This window comes from Megalops cyprinoides, chromosome 9 (genome assembly GCF_013368585.1).
Source record: "Megalops cyprinoides isolate fMegCyp1 chromosome 9, fMegCyp1.pri, whole genome shotgun sequence".
NCBI classification, from domain to species: domain Eukaryota; kingdom Metazoa; phylum Chordata; class Actinopteri; order Elopiformes; family Megalopidae; genus Megalops; species Megalops cyprinoides.
In genome coordinates, this window is record NC_050591.1 from 33299621 (window position 1) to 33319800 (window position 20180).

The 20180-nt window shown below is 46.6% G+C and overlaps 1 protein-coding gene across 2 annotated transcripts in view; it reads left to right on the forward strand.

The window, feature by feature from the left end:
- LOC118783527 (protein spinster homolog 2-like) overlaps positions 1-20180 on the forward strand; it is a 59265-nt gene continuing 39085 nt past the window's right edge. For both annotated transcript variants that reach the window (XM_036537441.1, XM_036537442.1), the window contains exons 1-2: positions 1-551; positions 18546-18611. In XM_036537441.1, coding sequence (XP_036393334.1) covers positions 311-551; positions 18546-18611 — 307 coding nt within the window. In that variant the 5' untranslated portion in view covers positions 1-310. The remainder of the gene's footprint in view (positions 552-18545; positions 18612-20180) is intronic.

The following is a 20180-nucleotide window of genomic DNA, read 5'->3' on the forward strand; positions in this document are numbered from 1 at the left end:
TCGGTATGAAGTTACGATTCCCTGAATTCCCTAAACATCAGGTGCCACTGGCTTTGTCGGGGAGGAGTTTATATCGCCCGCCACACCCAGTTGTACTCTAACGGCACAGCCAGGGTAAAGGAACGGTAGCCACGGACACTATATTGTTGGGAAAAGATGAACTAGGACAACCCCACGCATCTGAATCCGCAAGACAAGAGCATTTCAGTTCATCCCTTCTTTCTCGCCGAATCCTTCGTGGATCGTTGATCTTTTTCAAAGGTTTGCGCGCGGTCCCATTCTCGTCGCGCTGGATCTGTCGTGCCAGAGGATGTGTGTGGAGGGTGATGGGTGCGAGCTCGAAAGCTGCGGCAGGTCGGACTTCGTGCACACGCTGTCTGGCAGTATGAGCCCCGGTCTGAAATCAAACCCGGATCTCCATCAGTGCAAAAGCAGCGTCTCCGGACAGAAATTCCGCGCCTCGCTTCTGCGATGCAGGTCTCCCGCAGCCGCGGCGGGGATACTCAGTTTTGGAAACGTTCTGAATTACATGGACAGATACACTGTAGCAGGTAAGACCACGATGTGTTTTACGCGTGTTTTACGTTGAACCAGGCAGAAACAGTTACTTTGGTTGTCGTTGCTTGTCAAGTTGAGTTCCTGCATACGTGAAGACGGAGAAACACACATTACAAACGTAGTTACTTGTGTCTTGTCGCCTACGTGTGAGCAAAGTTGTCTGCCAGACTATGGTCAAACGTACCAGCATTGTACCACAAACGCGCCAAACACCGTGCTGGGCATTGTGCAGAGATTCACATCAGCCTAAATCGGTCCGTCTTTCAGACATAGGCACCCATCTGCATCTCACGCAGGGTAAAGGGGTTCTCAGGAAGCACAGAGAAGAAGCGCGCTGCTTTGTGGACATGTTTAAAAGGCTTTGAAAGGTTTCTGATCAATAATCAATGGTTACACGTCAGACAAAGTCAGCTGCTGTGCGCAAGATCGTCTGATCTTATCGCAAAACACATATAATACATTCAGTAGCCTGGTTTCACCCTTTAGCTAAACAAAAGCTTTACAAACACGAACAAAACCTAAATCACAGTAATAACAGTCTAACAACTGTGATGATTGAAGTAATAAAAAATTAAACAATATTTCTGCACCACTGTGAAAACAGCATTTTTATTTAAGGTAGCATGTAAAAGCGCATTCATTTCTGTCAGTGGGCAGTCGCGGGCACCGGTATAACGCTGGAAAAGCACCCGGTGGCGTTGTATAACACCAACTCCTGCGGCAGAAGCGCTTCCACTCTGTCTTGCGAACGTGTAGTGTACGCCCGTAAAACGATCAGCACCGAAAACGTTTTTTACAACCGACCACTTCAATTCACTTTCATGTTGTTCATGCCCATAGAAGGGTAAAGCATCGGTTTTGTCGCATTTTAATAAGGTAGAGGAATAGCGTGTGGATTTTTTTACATCGAAAATCTCACGCTACTTGTATAGCTGCTATAACAACCCCACCGAGACAGGTTGCCTCGTGTAGCAGGTGCAAAATTTGACATCCGCGTGGGCAAAGAAAGAATTAATTTAAAAGAGGATTATTTGCATCTTGTTGTAACTGGAAGCATATTTTTGATTATTGCCCCTAAATCTGTGTAGATCACCCTGGATAAAGGATTCTGCCGAATACGACCTTAGTCATAAATAAATGAACACTTCTGCATTTCATTCAGACTTCTTCAGTATGATTATTTTCATGACTCCAAACGATACTGAGTGCCGACCCTGTGGCTGTGTAATTCTGATATAATATTATATCTATCAGAAGTGGAAAAATAACCACTTCACCTGGAGTTGTAGGTTTCCATAGAAACTGCAGCAGTTAGCCGATTAATTTTATGTGAGGCCAGTAAAAAGTTATTTTGACTACCATATATGGTACAGCTGCTTCATATTTCATCTGCACAGCATAGTGGCAGATTTGCTGTAATCATTTTGCAAAAGAGCCATACAAGCTTGCTGTTCTGCCCCCACCAACACACACACACACACACACACACTTTCTATCACAAACTCTCATTATGATCTCGCTCACAAACACACAAACACACTCATTAGCATCTCACTCTTACTCACCTGCCCACACACACTCCTACTGAAAGGATCTGGTCTCTTTGTAGTCTATGTGTGAGTGAGTTTGTGTGTGTGTGTGTGTGTGTGTGTGTGTGTGTGTGTGTGTGTGTGTTCGTGCATGCATATTCACATGCGTTACTGTCATAAGAGCCACAGGAAGTGTGTGAAAGAAGCCTGAAATAACTCAGCCCACACTGTGAGTATCACTGCTACGGGTTGGTTCACATTGTGATGAGAAATTACAAGTTGGCAATCATGGAACATGGGTCTCCGAATGTTTTTGAGCATTTTGAGCAATTAAAAAAAGAAGAATGTCAGCTTTTACAGCCATGACAGCTGGTCCCAAAGATCCACCATCAGTCTTAGTTTTTAGAGGTGCCTTTAAATTAGCTGCAAGTTTCTATCCAATCAATGGCCAATTAGGTACAAAAAACCCTGAGCTAGAATGAAGACCCATTCCCATTGCACACAAAGGACTAACCTTGACTTTTATTTTATGACCTTGTGAATTTTGTGTACAAGCAGAATGTGACCCCTTCATTGTTCCAGTTTTAGAAGCAGCAAATGTGTTGTATTGTTGTGTGGAGCATGTTACAATTATGGACATGTGAAACACAAAATAGCCACTCCATGTGTCAAATGTGTGGGGTCCTGCAAAAACATGTAAATGCACCTCGCTTCAGTAAACATGCAGGTAACCAAATAACTGCTGCCCAAAAATGGACTGTTTCGTAGAACACTGCCTTAATCATGCCGTTATTAATACGAAGTTATTAATTTAAGACGTGATGTCAGTTCAGTGATCTCAAAATCCTGAGATTGTTACCATGTGACATTGAAAGAGTGACTTCAAATTATTATTGTGCGATCAGGAAGATGCGCAATTAATCGACATGCAGTGAACAATCAGCACTTCCTTGTGTTGTCACAATTGACTCAAGATCACAGACTTGCCCACAGAATGAATTTTCAGCAGTGGATATATCCCAGTGCAGGATGTCAGAGTACATTGCTTTGCGGTGGTGTGTGTCTGCGTGTAGCAGCTTTTGGGATTTAACTGAAAATAATGATCCTTTGTATCTTTTGCCTGCTGAGGTGGATTTTTTCCGCTGATATACATAACGGTGTGCTGAATTTGCTTTATCAGTATGGAACTATGGGGAGTCTTTTTTTTTCACAATTATCAATACCATTAAGTGTAAAGATGTGGATAGATTATATCCCATTCTAATACATTTCTGTTATCGATTGTGATTTATTTTGTTTTAGCATTGCATCACTACTGTTTTTTTCTATTGTATTCATGTAGTATTTGGCAGAATTTTGCATTGTTTTTCCTGTGGTGCGCCCTGTTTGGTACTCTTCGGTGTTTCCTTTGTTACAGACATTTTTTCACGTAAAACATTAGATCAACGAGGGACGTCCGAAGTACATGCTTCTATGGAAAGATTTTTAGACCATCATTGTATGATTTCGAATCATTCCACACCCGTGCCAAACATCAGGTACACCTAAAAGCATTGCTCTGACCTTGCCAATAAAACGGGAGGTGCAGCACTTCTTGCATTGAGGTTTCGGCATGAATTTGGTGATCAGTGACGGGTTAAGCTGTGCAGAGGAGTAGTCTGCTTCTGTATTCCCAGCTCCTCGAACACACCCGCACGCTGTCGCACCAAACACGCTAGGAATAGCATTGTTCTGCGCCAGCACCAAACTGGGAGCGTGTGCTAATTGTATTTGCAGGGGGAAAAAAAAACAACAAAAAAAAAAAACGAAAAGCCCAAAGCAATAAAGCCTCAGTCTCAGCCACAATGCTGAACAAGTGCTGGTGCATTTACAGAAGTGGCCGTGTGGGAGAAACACAAAGTGTGTGTGTGTGTGTGTGGGGGGGGGGGGGGGGGGGGGCTGCAGCAAACATGTGAAGGGGTGGACTGGGGGGTGGGTGCTTGGGGGGGGGTTACCAGCGCATGCATGCACCGGCGAGCTCCTGCATTATGCATACGGAGGCCGGTTTATGAGAGGGAGTGCAGGGTGCGCTGATGCAGGGCAGCTCCTCTTTTCGCCCCTGTCGGTGGTTCAGCGGACGCCACGTGTAGGCGTCCCCTCGGACTGAGCGCTGTGCTTTTTTCCCCCAGCCCCCGGGGGAGTCAGGGGGCTACAGTCAGATTCACGGCCACGACCGGGCGGATAATTAGGCTCCCCTTAAACATCTGCACCGAGAGGGGGTCACCCCCGTGCCCTCCTGTTCCCCGCGTGCCCTCCCGCCCCCTACCGCTGTTTCCATGAGGATAATGAGAGCTTGTTACACATGTCCTCAGCTGTTCTGAGCGGGATGTGCTTGTTGAGGGGGAGTGGGGGGGGGGGGGTTCTCTCTCGGTGTGCGTGCCTCTCTCTCTCGCCCTCTCCCTCTCTCTCTCTCTCTCTCTCTCTCTCTCGCTCTCTCCCTCTCTCTGTCTCTCTCTCTCTCCCTCTCTCTCCCTCTCTCTCTCTCTCTCTCGCTCTCTCTCTCCCTCTCTCTCTCTCTCTCTCTCTCTCTCTCTCTCTCTCTCCTTCTCTCTCTCTCTCTCTCTCTCTCGCCCTCTCGCTCTCTCTCTCGCTCGCTCGGCTGCTGGCTGTCTCTCAGCTGTTTCCCCGGGGGAGGCAGTCCGGAGCTGTCAGGGGATTTGCCAGAGAGCACAGCAGCCAGTCCCCGCTGCTCCGCCAGGCAGCCTCACAGACCACAGGATTTCCCAGCCTCCCCTCCGAATCCCCCTCACTGCCTGTGCATTTAGACAGAAGTGCGGCGGTGTAGCATAGCGGCTAAGGAGCAGGTCTCGTAACCGAAAGGTTGCCGGTTCGAATGCGCACTGGGGCATTGTGGGTGCACCCTTGGGCAGAGTACTTAACCGACAATTGCCTCAGGAAATATCCAGCTATGTAAATGGATAACATTGTAAAAAAAGAACTGTAACCTTTGTACCTTTGTAAGTTGCTCTGGGTAAGAGCATCTGCTAAATGCCAATAACAGTAATGTAACAGAAGGAGACCCCAGTTTATTCTTTCTTTGGTAACCCTGAAGGTCAGCTGAGAACTCATTGGTCATGCAGAGCAATGACCTGGGGAATCGCGTTGGGTAGACAATACCAGGGAGTGTAGTGTAGTGGAAGGTGCACAGCATATGCAAGGATGCACAGAGGTACTGACTGGATGCGGTGCAAAGTAGGAGGCGATTGGGTGCCTGTACGTAGAAACCAAGAGCCACTACTCTTTCAGCAAGCGCAATGAGATCTTTAATGACTACAGTGAACTGGGACCTTGGTTTAATGTCTCAGCCTCTGATGCCAGATTCTGCAGCACAGTGTCCCCATCGTTTCAGTGGAGCATCGGATGTATCTGAGCGGGATGTGCTTGTTGAGGGGGAGTGGGGGGGGGGGGGTTCTCTCTCGGTGTGCGTGCCTCTCTCTCTCGCCCTCTCCCTCTCTCTCTCTCTCTCTCTCTCTCTCTCGCTCTCTCCCTCTCTCTGTCTCTCTCTCTCTCCCTCTCTCTCCCTCTCTCTCTCTCTCTCTCGCTCTCTCTCTCCCTCTCTCTCGCTCTCTCTCTCTCTCTCTCTCTCTCTCTCTCCTTCTCTCTCTCTCTCTCTCTCTCTCTCTCCCTCTCTCTCTCTCTCTCGCTCGCTCGGCTGCTGGCTGTCTCTCAGCTGTTTCCCCGGGGGAGGCAGTCCGGAGCTGTCAGGGGATTTGCCAGAGAGCACAGCAGCCAGTCCCCGCTGCTCCGCCAGGCAGCCTCACAGACCACAGGATTTCCCAGCCTCCCCTCCGAATCCCCCTCACTGCCTGTGCATTTAGACAGAAGTGCGGCGGTGTAGCATAGCGGCTAAGGAGCAGGTCTCGTAACCGAAAGGTTGCCGGTTCGAATGCGCACTGGGGCATTGTGGGTGCACCCTTGGGCAGAGTACTTAACCGACAATTGCCTCAGGAAATATCCAGCTATGTAAATGGATAACATTGTAAAAAAAGAACTGTAACCTTTGTACCTTTGTAAGTTGCTCTGGGTAAGAGCATCTGCTAAATGCCAATAACAGTAATGTAACAGAAGGAGACCCCAGTTTATTCTTTCTTTGGTAACCCTGAAGGTCAGCTGAGAACTCATTGGTCATGCAGAGCAATGACCTGGGGAATCGCGTTGGGTAGACAATACCAGGGAGTGTAGTGTAGTGGAAGGTGCACAGCATATGCAAGGATGCACAGAGGTACTGACTGGATGCGGTGCAAAGTAGGAGGCGATTGGGTGCCTGTACGTAGAAACCAAGAGCCACTACTCTTTCAGCAAGCGCAATGAGATCTTTAATGACTACAGTGAACTGGGACCTTGGTTTAATGTCTCAGCCTCTGATGCCAGATTCTGCAGCACAGTGTCCCCATCGTTTCAGTGGAGCATCGGATGTATTGAGCCCATAGGGAAGAGCGCCCTCTACTGGCACACCAGCTCTACTTCCAGCAGGAGCTTCTCTGGAGGTGTCCCATCCAAAGGCTATCCAAGCCTGGTGGCAGTTTATAGCTTCAGCTATTTGGCACAGGGAGGAATGGCTCCTGGCACAAACCTCACCTCTTCCCTCCTCTCTTGCTCAAGTTAAAATACACGGTGAGCGGCAGAGATATTCATCTCAATTTGAGGAAGAAGGGATCCACTTTTAGGAAGGGCTTGTCTGCAATCTGAATCCAAAGGTCAAACCTCACTTAATTCTCAATGTCTGACCGGGAGAACACTTCTCTTGATCTAAGCTAAGCAGAACTGGTAATTTGATCAGATGTTTCATGCTGATTTGGCCTGTTTTACCGTTCTCTCATCATCTTCGGGACTGAGTCTAATTATCTTTTCCGTAACATTATACCGAACTGCTTAAAAATCACATGGTAAAAAAAAATGAATAAAGGCAAACTACTGCAGTGGAATTGGAATCTCCGTAAGATTCCATAGCTCTCAATGTTCTGTCTTTGTGTTGCAACGTTAGCCAGGATTTTCCCAGCACAGCTTCCACGGCTTCCTGCCGTTTCCTGCTATGCAGGTGCCAGGTGTTCATCATCGACGAGGATACCTCAATAATTAAGCCCTGTGGTGAGGGCGGTGGACGCGTTGTCTGGGTCGCCCCGGCTCATTCATCCCTGGTTTACCCATTGATGGCATCTATTTCCCTGCCACTAAAACACCGGAAGATCTAGCCTTTTCAGTTGCCACATATAAGCTGCAGGTCCCACACCCTATTTCAGGCTGCATATTTTAGCACATCTTTGCGAGAGCGGGAGATCACTGCTTGACAGTCTTCCCAGAGGATTAGTGAGAGGGGAAATAGAACACAGAGAATGTATGAAACGGGCTATTTTCAATCCAACATCCTTTTTTTGGAACTCTTCCCCTATACAGGTAAGATACATGCAGAGGCACCTTAATGATGATTATATTTGTGTTTCCCAGCAGATACACATGTGTGAAAAAACAGGTCATTGTTTTTTTTTTTCTCAATTTTTTACTTGCTTTCTGTTGTGGAATGAAAATCGGAGACTTATTTAACCATGTAGTATTTAACCGTGAGGCTGCTGCCTGTTTAATTTCAGTAGATTGATTCCTCACTTTATTTCCGGGCCCAGAGATTAATATGCACAAATGTACAGGACACTGGTCGTCAGCACTCACATTTGCTCCCCTCCCAGAGAGGCTGAAACCGATAACATAAATAGAATCCCTTTCAGATTTTCCTCAGTCAGTTCAGTATTTTGTATAGCTGAAAGACATGACCTTTGCCATCCCACAATTCCCTGCCCAGTGGGGTAGTCCTGTGACCCACACATCCGCCATCAGAGAGGTCTCAGCGTTTCATTACATGGAAGTCCACTCTGCTTTTTTGAAAATACACAAGCACCTTATCTCTGTTCATGGGCTATTTAATTTTGTGTTTGTGAGGAAAATTTCCAACAGGGTTTTCAAGTGAAATTACAGGGGTCAGGTCACGAGAGGTGCTTAGTTCCATAACATAACAGGTAAATAAGGGCACTGACCTTCTCCGTCAACAAAGATGTCCAATTTCCTGGACAGATTTTCTGATATTGCTTTTGGCGCAAGGGTGCTCTTTTTCTCTGGAACTACAATCAAAACAACCATCAAAGCGTTGAGACACGGAGAGACGCATAGCTTTCTCTTTGTCCCCCTCATGACAGAACGCTTCAAATGAATTCCTGTGGTGCTGTGCTATGCTTTGCCCTACCGATAATAAGGAAATAACAGACAACGCAAAGCCATGCATGAAGGTCAGGTTCATAATGGAATAAGGTCTGGGAATTCAGATAGCCAGCCCTTTCACATGTGAAAATGCTGACTGAGCTGTAGTTTATAGACAGCCCTTCTGGCGGCAACACAATGGCTCCAAACCTGAGTGGCGGATGAGAAAGATATTGCGATGCACTGTGCGGTAAATACGCCTTTTACACCGAGTACCTGGCTCACGCTCAGCCACATGGACTCGCGAGCGAGTGGGCTGACTGAAGCGAGGGTTTGGGAGTGTTCGTGGGCTGTCTGCTTGTGCCATTCGCCGTGCGACGCAACCGCCAAGAACCACGAGCGGCGTTACGGTGATTGGCCGCAATAACAGGAAGCTTAATTTGTTTTCGGCAGCAAACATTCGGCAGGGTCCTTGGCGTTCGGGGCTGCCCATTCACAGCCTAACAAAGATGGCTGGCGAACTGACGCAACGGGAAGAGAGAGAGAGAGAGAGATTGCGTGCGCTGTTCGCCTCCTACCCACCTGCGCCTAGCACTTAATCCCGGCCTCTGCCGATGAGGTAAGAGGCGCAGCGCTGTAACGGACAGGAACTGGTCACCCCCGGTGATCTCAGCACCCGTGAGTCAGTGTAATGGGGTTGAGTCATGGGCCCCGCATTTGCTCCGCCATCGACTCAGCCCCGGCGAGCCCACCGCGCGTCCAATCAAAAGCCAAGGCCGAGATGCTAATTTGCATGTGTGAGTCAACAGGAACGGGCTTATTGCTCTGATATTTTCATGTGCGCCGATGATTGAGGTTCATAAGTGCAGTACACTGTGTATCATAGCGCTCGTCATGTGTGGTAGTTCTTCAACGTCAGGACAGAAGGGCACCTAAAGAGCACATTTTAAACCGTACCAAGCACTGTCACTCTCCATTAATCACTAGCTCATTTTCTGACTCATACACACATTTTCTCATTCTCTGTCTCTCTTAATGTTTTAATTAAGCCCTTTTATATGTTAGATAGATGGAATCACAAAAAAAACTGAGGTCCAAAATTAATTTTTATGATACAAAAGCCTTGTGAGCCCCTGCTAGATTTTGATTTAACGAGGCAGGGACGTCACCGTGGAAGGTCCCTGTTGTAATATATCCCTCATTATGAAATCAAAGGAGCTCCACTCAACAACACCAAAGTTGCAAATCTCCAAGTGTTAGACAAGGGATTGCAATTAGGGAGGGTTTTCAGAAAGGATCTTTACCAGGGGACCATGTAAGAACTATCAGCGTGTTCTTTTTTCTGCAGTTTTTATTTATTTTAGCGGGGAGGGGAAAAAAAGGTGAGTGTAAAGGCCACTGTTGTGTCCTTGGAGGCGTACCGAACACTGGACTGTGTAAGGGGGCAGCAGTGTGGTGTAGAGGTAAGGAGGAGGGCTCGTGATGGAAAGATTTCTGGTTGGATTCCCCTCTGGGGCACTGCAGTTGTGCCCTTGGCCCAGGTACTTAACTCAAGGAAAATCTATGTTGTTATTTAAATGAGGCAAACCAGCTGATGAGACATGCATCTGGTGTACAATGCAGTTCATCAGAACTACACACCTAAAACAGGTGGGTGTAAAGGCAACTGTAGTGTGTCTGGAGATACACTGAGAACTGGATTGTGTAAGCGGGCAGCACTGTATTGGTTGGCAGAAGGGCTCATAACCAAAGCACTGCTGGTTCAATTCCCCACTGGGGCACTGTTGTGTCATTGGGCCAGGTACTTAACCCATGATTGCCTTAGTAATTATCCAGCTGTATCAATGGATAAAACTGTAACCTATGTAAGCAGCCCTGGTTAAGAGTGCCTGCTAAGTGATAATAATGTAATGTGGAGGTCAAAGTGGAATGTGTCAAGAATTGCAAGGAATCATGGGAAAGCCATGCTGTCATTTCAAAAAAAGGACGTGCATAAGGCACCCAACACAGTTCATCACAGCCAGACACCTAAAGGATGTGTACCTGCTGTACGTGGCGGTTGTGTTTTTGGGGGCGTACAGACAAGTCAGGCTGTCCCTGCTGCATTAACAGATTAAGTTACCCCTGCCTTTTCAGAGATGTGCTCAAGCTGCAGCTCTCCCCTTCTCCCTTAGCATACAGAGAGATTAATGTACACCCCGTCCCTCACTCTCCCTCTCCGGCTCCTCTTCGAATTGAGACGTGCCAGAGCATGGGCCATCTTGATCCAGACAAAGCAAACAGCCTCTGCAGTTTGTATTGATTTTTCCACTTTCCCCAGACACAGAAATGGAAAAATGGAGACCTTCTAAATTAAATCAGAGAATTCGGCAGAAAGTTGTGTTCACCACCAAAAGGAGAAAGAGAGAGCATATTTCATGAGGCATTTTTTTTTACAGGACCACGTTGTTCTTTTGTAGGTAATAAAAGAAGCACACGCAGCATGCTAAGTGCAAACAAGCACCATTAAGCTAATGAGAAAGTGTGCGTATCTTTGTTAATTGCACAGCATGGTGTTTTTTTGCTGACCGTTCAAAGAATTTACCCTCTCGGTGCAGGAGAAGCAATCGAGGGTAGGGGGAGAGGAACCTCATTTAGGAAAGCTCGTCCCAATCGCTGTCGGCCCTCTCCGTGCTCTGTGAGACGTGCGCGGACGTTCTAAGCAGAACGGGTGATTTACCGAGCTCCGGAGTGACGGGCAGCGCGGCAGTAAATCGGGACGGGACAGGTGCTGGCAGGAAGGTGAGCCATAGTTCACTCAGCAGAGCCAGCGGCTGGCCTGACAGCACCCCGCCCACCCCCCCATTCCCACCAATCGGAGCGGAACAGCAGCGGCTTTGCTCCAGAGGGACTTGAGAAGGAAGGCCTGTGTGAGATTTCTGGGACAAGATCCAGGAGGGTCCCGTGCTGGGCTCCCCAAAACCAGGACTGCCCCACTTACGGAGATTTCCAAAATTGCCAGCAGTGTGGCCGTCTTTTTGGGCTGTTTGAGCATATATGTGTGGACACAAACGAACATGGCAGAGCATAAGATGTTTATAGAAAACATGAAAGAGAGGGAATATAAAATAAAACACAACACAACCAAAAAGTGGGCAAGGCTATGTGAGTGGGTGTGGTCTGTTAGTATGTGTTTTCTGATGGGTTGTTTGTTTTTGGCAGTGCCCGTGATTGAGAGCAACCACCTGCTCCAGATGACAGATGTTTGATGCAATAGATGCTATGAAGGGGGTTTTGTTGTGGTTTAGTCCGCCCCACTGTAAGCCTACAAGGTTACAAGTGGCTGGATGAGGCGCAGATAGTGTTTGATTCATTTTTAATGTGCTATATGCGCTGCCTGTATGGCGAGGAAGAAATCACTGTGAGTTATGAAATATTAATCAACTTTGTGGTGCAGGCCAGCTATTGTCAAAAGTAGCTAAATCTGGAGGCGTCATGTGTGAGTCACACAGGTATTGTTTGCAGGCAAAAGCGGTTGTAAACGCAGCTGTGCCAACAAAGAAGCAGGGATTTTGTTGTGTGGGAATGTGTTACGGTGAATGTGTATATAGTAATGTGTTTGTGATTGAATATTATCTCTATGCCAATAGTATTACCAATGTTATATAATGTCAAGCTAGCTTTTCCCCTTTGCATTGCCTTCTGGGAAACAGATATCCGGAGAGGCATGATTTGCAGTGGTTTCTGTTTAGTGGTTCACTTACGTTTTTGATGCAAAAATATATATTTCAATTCTGCTCCAAAGAGAAGCGTCCTGCATCTAACGATTTAAAAGCAAATGCTACCACGTCACCTGCTCTTATGCTCAGTACTTGAATCCTCATGTGTTTTATGGTGTTATTTTCCCCTCTTCTGACGTACTGATGAGAATTTCAGTCCAGTTAAAGCGATTAGAGCTCAGTATGGACATTTCACACTTCTAGACTCTTAGATGAATATCTCGACACCCAATAGCCCCCCCCCCCCCCCCCCCCCCCCCACAGATAGCACTTTGCTGATGTTCAGATGTCTGTTATCGTGTAAATGGATTCAGCGCCGGTGACCTGATTCAAACTCCCCCTCGATTGTTTCTTTTTCTCCCAGCTCATGCTAAAAGGAGTGTTTCCTCCTTGGTTTAGACCACTAGTCCTAGCTCATGTGTCCCAAAATAGAAATGGGGGCTTGAGATCCTCATGTCCCTTCTGGGGATTAAAAATTAGGTCTGCCTTCACGCACTGTGTATTTTCACGCGCCATGTTTTTTTTTTTCCCCTACGGCTCAAAGCATAGCCGAAGAGCAGGTAAGGATTTCTTTTGCTTACCAGATCATAACTAATTTTAAAAAAAGTTTGTCACCAGGGACAGGGCACGATAGAGCAACATCAGTGCAATTTGTTAAGTGCCTCCTCCAAGACAGAGGTGTCGCTTAACGGTAAGGAGCAGGGCTTGTAACCGAAAGGTGGCTGGTTTGATTCCCCACTGGGACACTGCTTCTGTACCCCTGGGCAAAGTCATTAATTCCAAAAATTGCCTCAGTAAATATTGAGCTGTATGAAAGGGTAACATGTAACAATGGTAACCCATGTAAGTCACTCAGGATGAGAGTGTACGCTAATACACTCTGACTGTGATATAGATGTAATGCTTCCTGGTAGAAAAGCCACAAATGGCGCGAGCGTAAATAGCGAAGGTCTCCTGTAGTCTGATGGCAGAGCGAACTTTACAGTGTCCCAGACTGAGCGCCGTCCCGCAGCCTTCCCGGCAGCTCTGACCCGACTGCGCCGAGCTCCATCTGGAGCAGGGTTTCCCCATCAGCGGGGGCTGCGTGGGGGTGCGGTCCGCATCACAGTCGAGTCCGGCAGGTAATTAGGGCAGTGGGTGGGACACGCCCCATAGAGTGGCGCTCCTCGTCCCAATATAGGAGCAGAAACCCCCCCATCACCTCCCTGCCCCCCCGCAGCAGTGACCTTGTCCGCCCCGCGTCACAATGCAAGCTCCCCACTGCGCTGCTGGGGTACCAGCAGACGGTCAGACCCATGAGGAAGGAGTTGGGGTTTTTATAGGGAGTCATTCTACAGGTGACCCCCCAGTTCCCCTCTCAACCCCCCGACACCCCCCACCAAAACACTCCCCTCCTGGGGTAACAGACCCATGAGGGGGGCGTTGTAGCTTCACACAGAGAGCACTGACAGTCTGTGCAAGCACAGCAGTGATCAACAAAGATCAGCTTCGAAGAGCTCAAGGCAGATTTAGCATCAGAAAACACAAAAAGGCTAGAGCAGCAGCCTCCGCGCCCCCCTTGATTAGGGGATATCTTTAGAAGTGCGACAATCGCTGGTGAAAGATTACAGCGTTCCTCTGCCGCAGGGGTGTCGCCTCGCTTCACGCCGTCTGCTCGGGTCGTCTTTAAGTGCCTTCCACAGAGCGGCCAGCCTCGTTAACGTGACGTGCGAGAACGCCCTGTCTCGTACGGCTCATAACGGCGCAGCTCCAGCCAGACCCTGTGCACTGCACTCAGCCTCTGTCATACCTCTGGGCGCCCATTACAACGTGTCCCCTTTGACAGAACAGGTGACAAGCCCTTCTGAAATGAAACGCAAGGCGTGCAGCAGCTGCTTCCAAATCTAATGTGCTACATCGCTGTAATTGGGCTGGGAGGAGAAGTACTTCGTCTACACGAATACGTGCCCGTGCATCTAGTTGTTTTCTGCAAAAAATATTCAGTTGATATGAATTTCTTTGCAATCAGAGTGTAAAGGTTGCTGTTGATGTGTAGTCCTTATGCAGTAGTGGTAGTAGTTATATTTGACTTGGAATTCAGCGAAGGGATTGTACTTGGCCACAGGCCAAGGTTGTTTTCCCCGCCCATGCGCATCATGAACAGGGAAAGGAAAGTGGGAGATGGGTGGAGGAGGGATGGCATAAACAGCTGACTCTGACAGGAAGTGGTAAGTGGGATTTATATAGGCATGGATGGACCCAGTTTGTCTGGATTTGTTTCGTTGCATAGGGATTGTAAATTCTCCTCTCGGAACTGCAATAATATCTGCAATACTTGGGCTGAACACTGCACAGGGACGGCTTTTTAACTGCACAGGAATGTAAGCCATTAACTCAATGTCACTTATTCCTCACACGTCAGGAGCGAATTTGAAATGAAGGCTGATGTTCTAAGCATGGAGTCAAGCCTGCGTCTGTTCATGTGCGAAAGACATGTTCTGCTGACTGACAGAAAAAAAAATTCACCTCAACATCACCTGATTTCCGCTTATTTATTTTCACAATTATTACAATGATGACAACAGCAACTGCAGTATTAACAGCAGTAATGATAACAGTGACTGTGCTGGGTATTAGGTATTAAGCAGTAAATAAATAAATAAATAAAATGCACAAAACCTCTGAGGGGTTTTGCTCTTAATTGGCCAGCCTGACATGTCATGGTACAGAGATGTGTATTGTATATAAATGTGGAATTCTTTTCCCCCCACACAGCTTTATGTGGCTCACTAAATTCAGGTCTACCTCTGCAGTACATCAGCTGCCTGCTACATCCTGGCGGTACAGATTGAACACCCCCACTCCCTATGTTCCGCTGGCACGGGATAGCAATGCACCCCCCACCCCCCATCCCCCCCCCCCCCCCCCCCCCCCCCCCCCCCCCCCCTTTAAATCCACTGCTGGGGGAAGTATATCCACCCTCCGAGCCACTCCATCTCTCTCCTGAGCCCTGTGATGAGGCTCTCCTCTCAGGGCGAGAGTATTGGATGAGGAGCCCCCCCCCAGAGGTGCGATTACTCTGATGAGCGGCACGCTAGCTGCTAGGCGAGCACTTCAGCCTCACTTCCACTCAAGTATTATGGGCTGTCTATGAGCAGCGTTGCCGCGGACTACAGCCCTTGCTGCGCGTCTAACGTCACTGCGGCTTGAATTTTGGCTCAACGGCAGGGCCTCATTCAGTCACACTAGTCCAGAAGAGAAACCTTTATGAGGGCATCCAAGGTGGAGACACTGATTCAGGTGGGATGGTCCAAGTGTCTCCTTAATAAACAGTCAAGCTGGTGTCTACAAGTAATCTCATCCTGTACAGTCTCATTCTCTCTCAGTTGGTCCTCTGTCTGTCAGCCTGATTATTTGCGGTCTCAGTTACAGAATCTATCCGCCAATGGGAGGGCAGGCAAACGTAATCATCAAGAAATTCCACCATTCAGCCGTAGACTTCCTGTGGGAGCCTCTCCTCTTCTCTTTCTCTAAAATCCAAGTTTGCTGCCAATGCTAACTACCTGTAAAATTGGATTTAATAAAATACATTTACTCCGGTCGTTTAATGTATTTAGAATTTTAGTGAGTTGAGACATGCAAAGATTTTCTCCACGAGTGACTACCCCCGTCTCATCTTAATCTGTCTCTCCAGTGGGAAACCTCCTTTACGGTGCAAAATGTGTATTACTTCATTTAACCCATAGAGTACTCCTTTGAGGTGTAGATCAGTAAGATGCACTGACCCTACAGGTCTCCCCTGGAGTATACACATGTGAGGATGTGGCAGCAATTCATAAACTTCATATATCATATGTCATCATCGTATGTAAGCTACTTCATTATGTTGTGGTGCTCATATCATATCACTCAAGTGCCAAACTGAATCAAACCCAGCGATGACACTAATGATGTTCGGCAGTGTGGTGTAGCAGTAATGAATAGGGCCTCAAACCAAAAGGTTGCGGGTTTGACTCCCTACTGGGGCACTGCTGTTATACCCTTGAGCAAGGTACTTAACCTAAAATTATCACCTATGTAAGTCGGTCTGGATAAGAGCGTCTGCTAAATGACAGTGAAGTAATGTAATGATGTTATAGGGGAAAGCAGACTGTCCGGTGTGTTGACGTTGCACTCTGCTGATTCGTTCCCTTTTGCACTTCTGGGCACCAGCAGCCGGCACCCTGATCTCTCCTCTGATGTATGACAGAGAGCTGTGATTTCATACAGCGGCTTGAGATCCTGCTGTTCCATATTCATGCCTCACATTTTAATACCAAAGATGGTCCTGTCAGTCACACATGCCTTGTTTTGGTGCGTAACCTGACATCTGAAAGGCTTCACGTTTCAGACGCAGTGAAAGGAAGAATAGAAACGTTTCTAGAAGTGGATTTGCAGGCACTGGAGCTGGCGTTTAGATACAGAGTAAAATATTTATAAAAGCAGCATAAAAGACAATAATATTATTCCATGGTAATATCAGTCTGTGTATACATTTCAAGCTGAGTGACTTGAAATGCAATTTAAATCCTTGTCTCATGATAATTGGTAACGTATCTGAGTTATGTGTCTGTGTGTGTGTGTGCGTGTGTGTGTGTGTGTGTGTGTGTGTGTGTGTGTGTGTATGGGGGGAAGGTGGATATGGGACGGCTTTTGAAGACCTACATGCGTTGCAGATATTCCTCAGGATGGTCCCGTGTGGGACAAATGAACTGCCACATCTCTTGACTGCAAGCAGCTCCAGTCAATAAATCCCCTCAAAGTGACAGCATCAGAATGAGTCTGAGAGGATGGCCGCTTCTGTCAGTGCTCACTGTAACATAAAGAGGGATCTAAATGCCCAGAGCATCTCACCAGTGAAATGGATCCATGTGGAATGCACTTTAAATCAGTGATGGGAGAGTGAGGTTTCACAGACCCCATAGTGCAGGGTTTCTCAATCCTACTCCTGGAGGCCCACTGTCCTGCATATCTTCTGTCTGTCCTTGCTCCAAACACCTGAAGTGTGATTAACATGATTGATTAAATCAGGTGTGCTCAGCTAATCAAAAGTGCCACTGATGAGTTCAGTCAGGTAGGTAGAGCAGGGAAAGATGGAAAACGTGCAGAGCAGGGGGAACCCCCAGGAGCAGGATTGAGAATCAATGCCATAGTGTGCTCTCATGTTCTGCTCATGATTGGTTCATATGAACCAGTCAAAACACTTTGCTCTCCATAGCACAACAATGTCATTGGTTGAAATCAAGGATATCACATCATGGCTCCACCCAGACTGGAGTTTATGAGGTCATACTCTCCCTGTACTGTTTACATTTACATTTTGTCTCATGGAATTGAGATGTCACTGCTTGCTGGTTTCTGCCATTTTCACCACTTGTTTTCAACCACAAGCAGTTAAAGCATTAAATGTTAAAAGATGCATGCAAAATTTAAAGCTGTACGGCATTTATAGTAGATTTTTTTGGGAACAGAGTTTTCTTATGTGCGGTAGGGTGGAATGATTGGGACTGGATGCATCAGCAGGTAGAACTTCTCCGCATCATTTCCTGTGGCGGTGGAGAGAGCTTTGCCCTGCGCACAGATCATTCAGCAGTGCCTTCCGCATGGCCTTTTAATGGAGTTTATATCAGCCAAGAGAGCGTTTTACTGTAAATAGGCTGTGAAGTCAAGTGGAAATGGAGACGTCAAGAAAAAAAAAAAAAACCTGTGAACTGGCTAGGCTTCAAGAGAGAAATCGTTAACTTGAAAAGGATTCTGGGATCATGAATAAGTAAATATGTTTACGGTTATCATCATTGCAGAGGACGATAACAGGCATCATCCTGTCAATTCTATCTCACTGCGGTAAAACTTAACCAGTATCTTTTAAAATGTTAATATCTCACTTTGAATGTTTTTCAGACAGTCAGGCTCATCAGAATCTCAAGTGTCCAGTTCTCAGAAAAAGAAAAAGAATCCGTGAATAACATTTTAGAATATTTTGCCTATTAATTATTAGTTGAAAAAAAAGGCACAGTCAGGACAGCTTTGTAGTGAGAGAAGATACTGTAAGGTCTGAAACATCTAAAATAAAGCATAAAGTTAAGGCAGAGAAAAATATCACTGCCTTACAGTTCATTAACTGTGGATTTTCAGAAGTTCTCTGCTTTCTGCTCAGAATAGAATCCAGGAGCATGCGTGAGAATGGGAACATTAGCTATAGAAGGTGATGTCACCCCCTAGAGCCAGAACAAGAGTACAATGAGTCCCCTTAGCTGGTGACCTTGGTCTTTAGCCCGGCCAGCTAATATCGCATCTCATGGTTACACGCTGCGGTTACCGGGAGCTGCCCTGGTACACTTTGATTGAACCTCCAGCTAAATGGGTCACCAGATGTGTGGAAACGGAGCTGTGTGGCAGTGTCCTGTCGATACGAATTAGGAGCTTTCCTCTCTTTTTTTTCCCCTTTTCCCTCTAGGTGTTCTGCTGGACATCCAGAAGCACTTCACAGTGACTGACAGTGAGGCAGGCCTGCTCCAAACAGGTAAGTGGCCTGTTGTTTCCCTCACTAGCGCACCTGGCAGCATCACCTCTACACGCTCCTACACTGTGACCTGTAGCTGGAACTCACCTGAACTCACCTGAACTGGCTGTACACGTCAGTCCTGTAGAGAGGAGAAGATAACAGCATCTTGAGGAGAGAAGAAAGGTGTGTCGTATGTGGCCTTTTAAACTGTCAGTGAACCATGCCTCCGGGCCAGGCTTTTCTACACCGGCTTTGATTGATATCACTGAACACGCTTTGGCTCCGTCTATAGCATAACGAAAGGGAACAACACCACCACACACTTCCTGTGTAAAACAGGTGGAGGAAATACATTTCCCCAAAATGTAACCACACTGTAACACCAGGGATTAAAAGATATGAAATGTTTCCTGCGGGTGTTAGTTTTTATATCTGTTTTTATGTCTATAGCTTTTTAAAGAAAAAAACGAGGCATTGTCATAATGCATGGGGCACATGAATGAATAAACAGTGAAGGCAGGTATTCTGTAAGAAGAACACATCCTATTTAACATCTTGTGAGCAACAGGGTTTATTAATATTCCTATTTATATTGAGGAAAGAGGCCTTGCCTCATTGATTAACAGATAGGATCAAAAACAATAAGAATTAAGGCTAGTAATTAGAGGAAAAGGCTTTCCTTGTGTGTTAGGAGCTAATATGAGAGAAACTGTACACCAGCTCATTAAGGCAGGGCTGACTGCATTGCATTCAAACAGATGACAGTCGTACTGTTTCTGATGTACAATGATGGTGATGGTGATGATGATGATGATGATGATGATGACCATGAATCTGCCTTGCAAGCAGACAGGCTTGATCCCTAAGGAAAATTGGATTGTTCGAAACTTTTTTCTTTTCCTTCTACATTCATTCACAAGAGAGTAGGTCTGGTTATTCTAGGTCAGTCTTAGAATAAAGGGTACTGTATTTTATTAAACACCCAAAGAAGGCACTTGTAAACATCTACTGCCTCAGGAGATGTAATTATGTTGTGCAACAGTGAATCAGTTTGGTAACAGGTGCGCGCTAATGACAGTGTTCTTTTGTATCACAATCAGTGCCGGGCCAGTAGCGTAGCTTGACGCAGGACCATCTTTTGACTTTCACCACAAGCTTTTGCCGGGCATCACTAATGAAGAACCGTCGGGTTTTACAAAGCAGCCTGGGCCAGTTTAACGCTCACTTCTTCTCTACATTTCGTATGACTTTAGAACTTGCAGGAGAGCGGTGTCATTTTAATGAAATATGTAAGAAATTTTCTTGTTCGGAGATCACAAAAAAGCGTTCTCTTCAATATTCATTTAGTCTGGAGTGTCGAACACAGAAGAGGAGTTTCTTATGGAAAATTTACATGCGTGGATTGCATGTAGCACAAGACCAATTATGCAAACAGATTTGTCACTCTGAGGACCGAATTATGCGCTGGGTGGTTGTGTCTGCTGTTCAAGTATGGAACACAACAACAGCACATCATCACCAAAATCACTGCAACATCAGGACAGTGTGATAGCATTAGTCTTGACTCAAACTGTGTTTTTTGAAGAA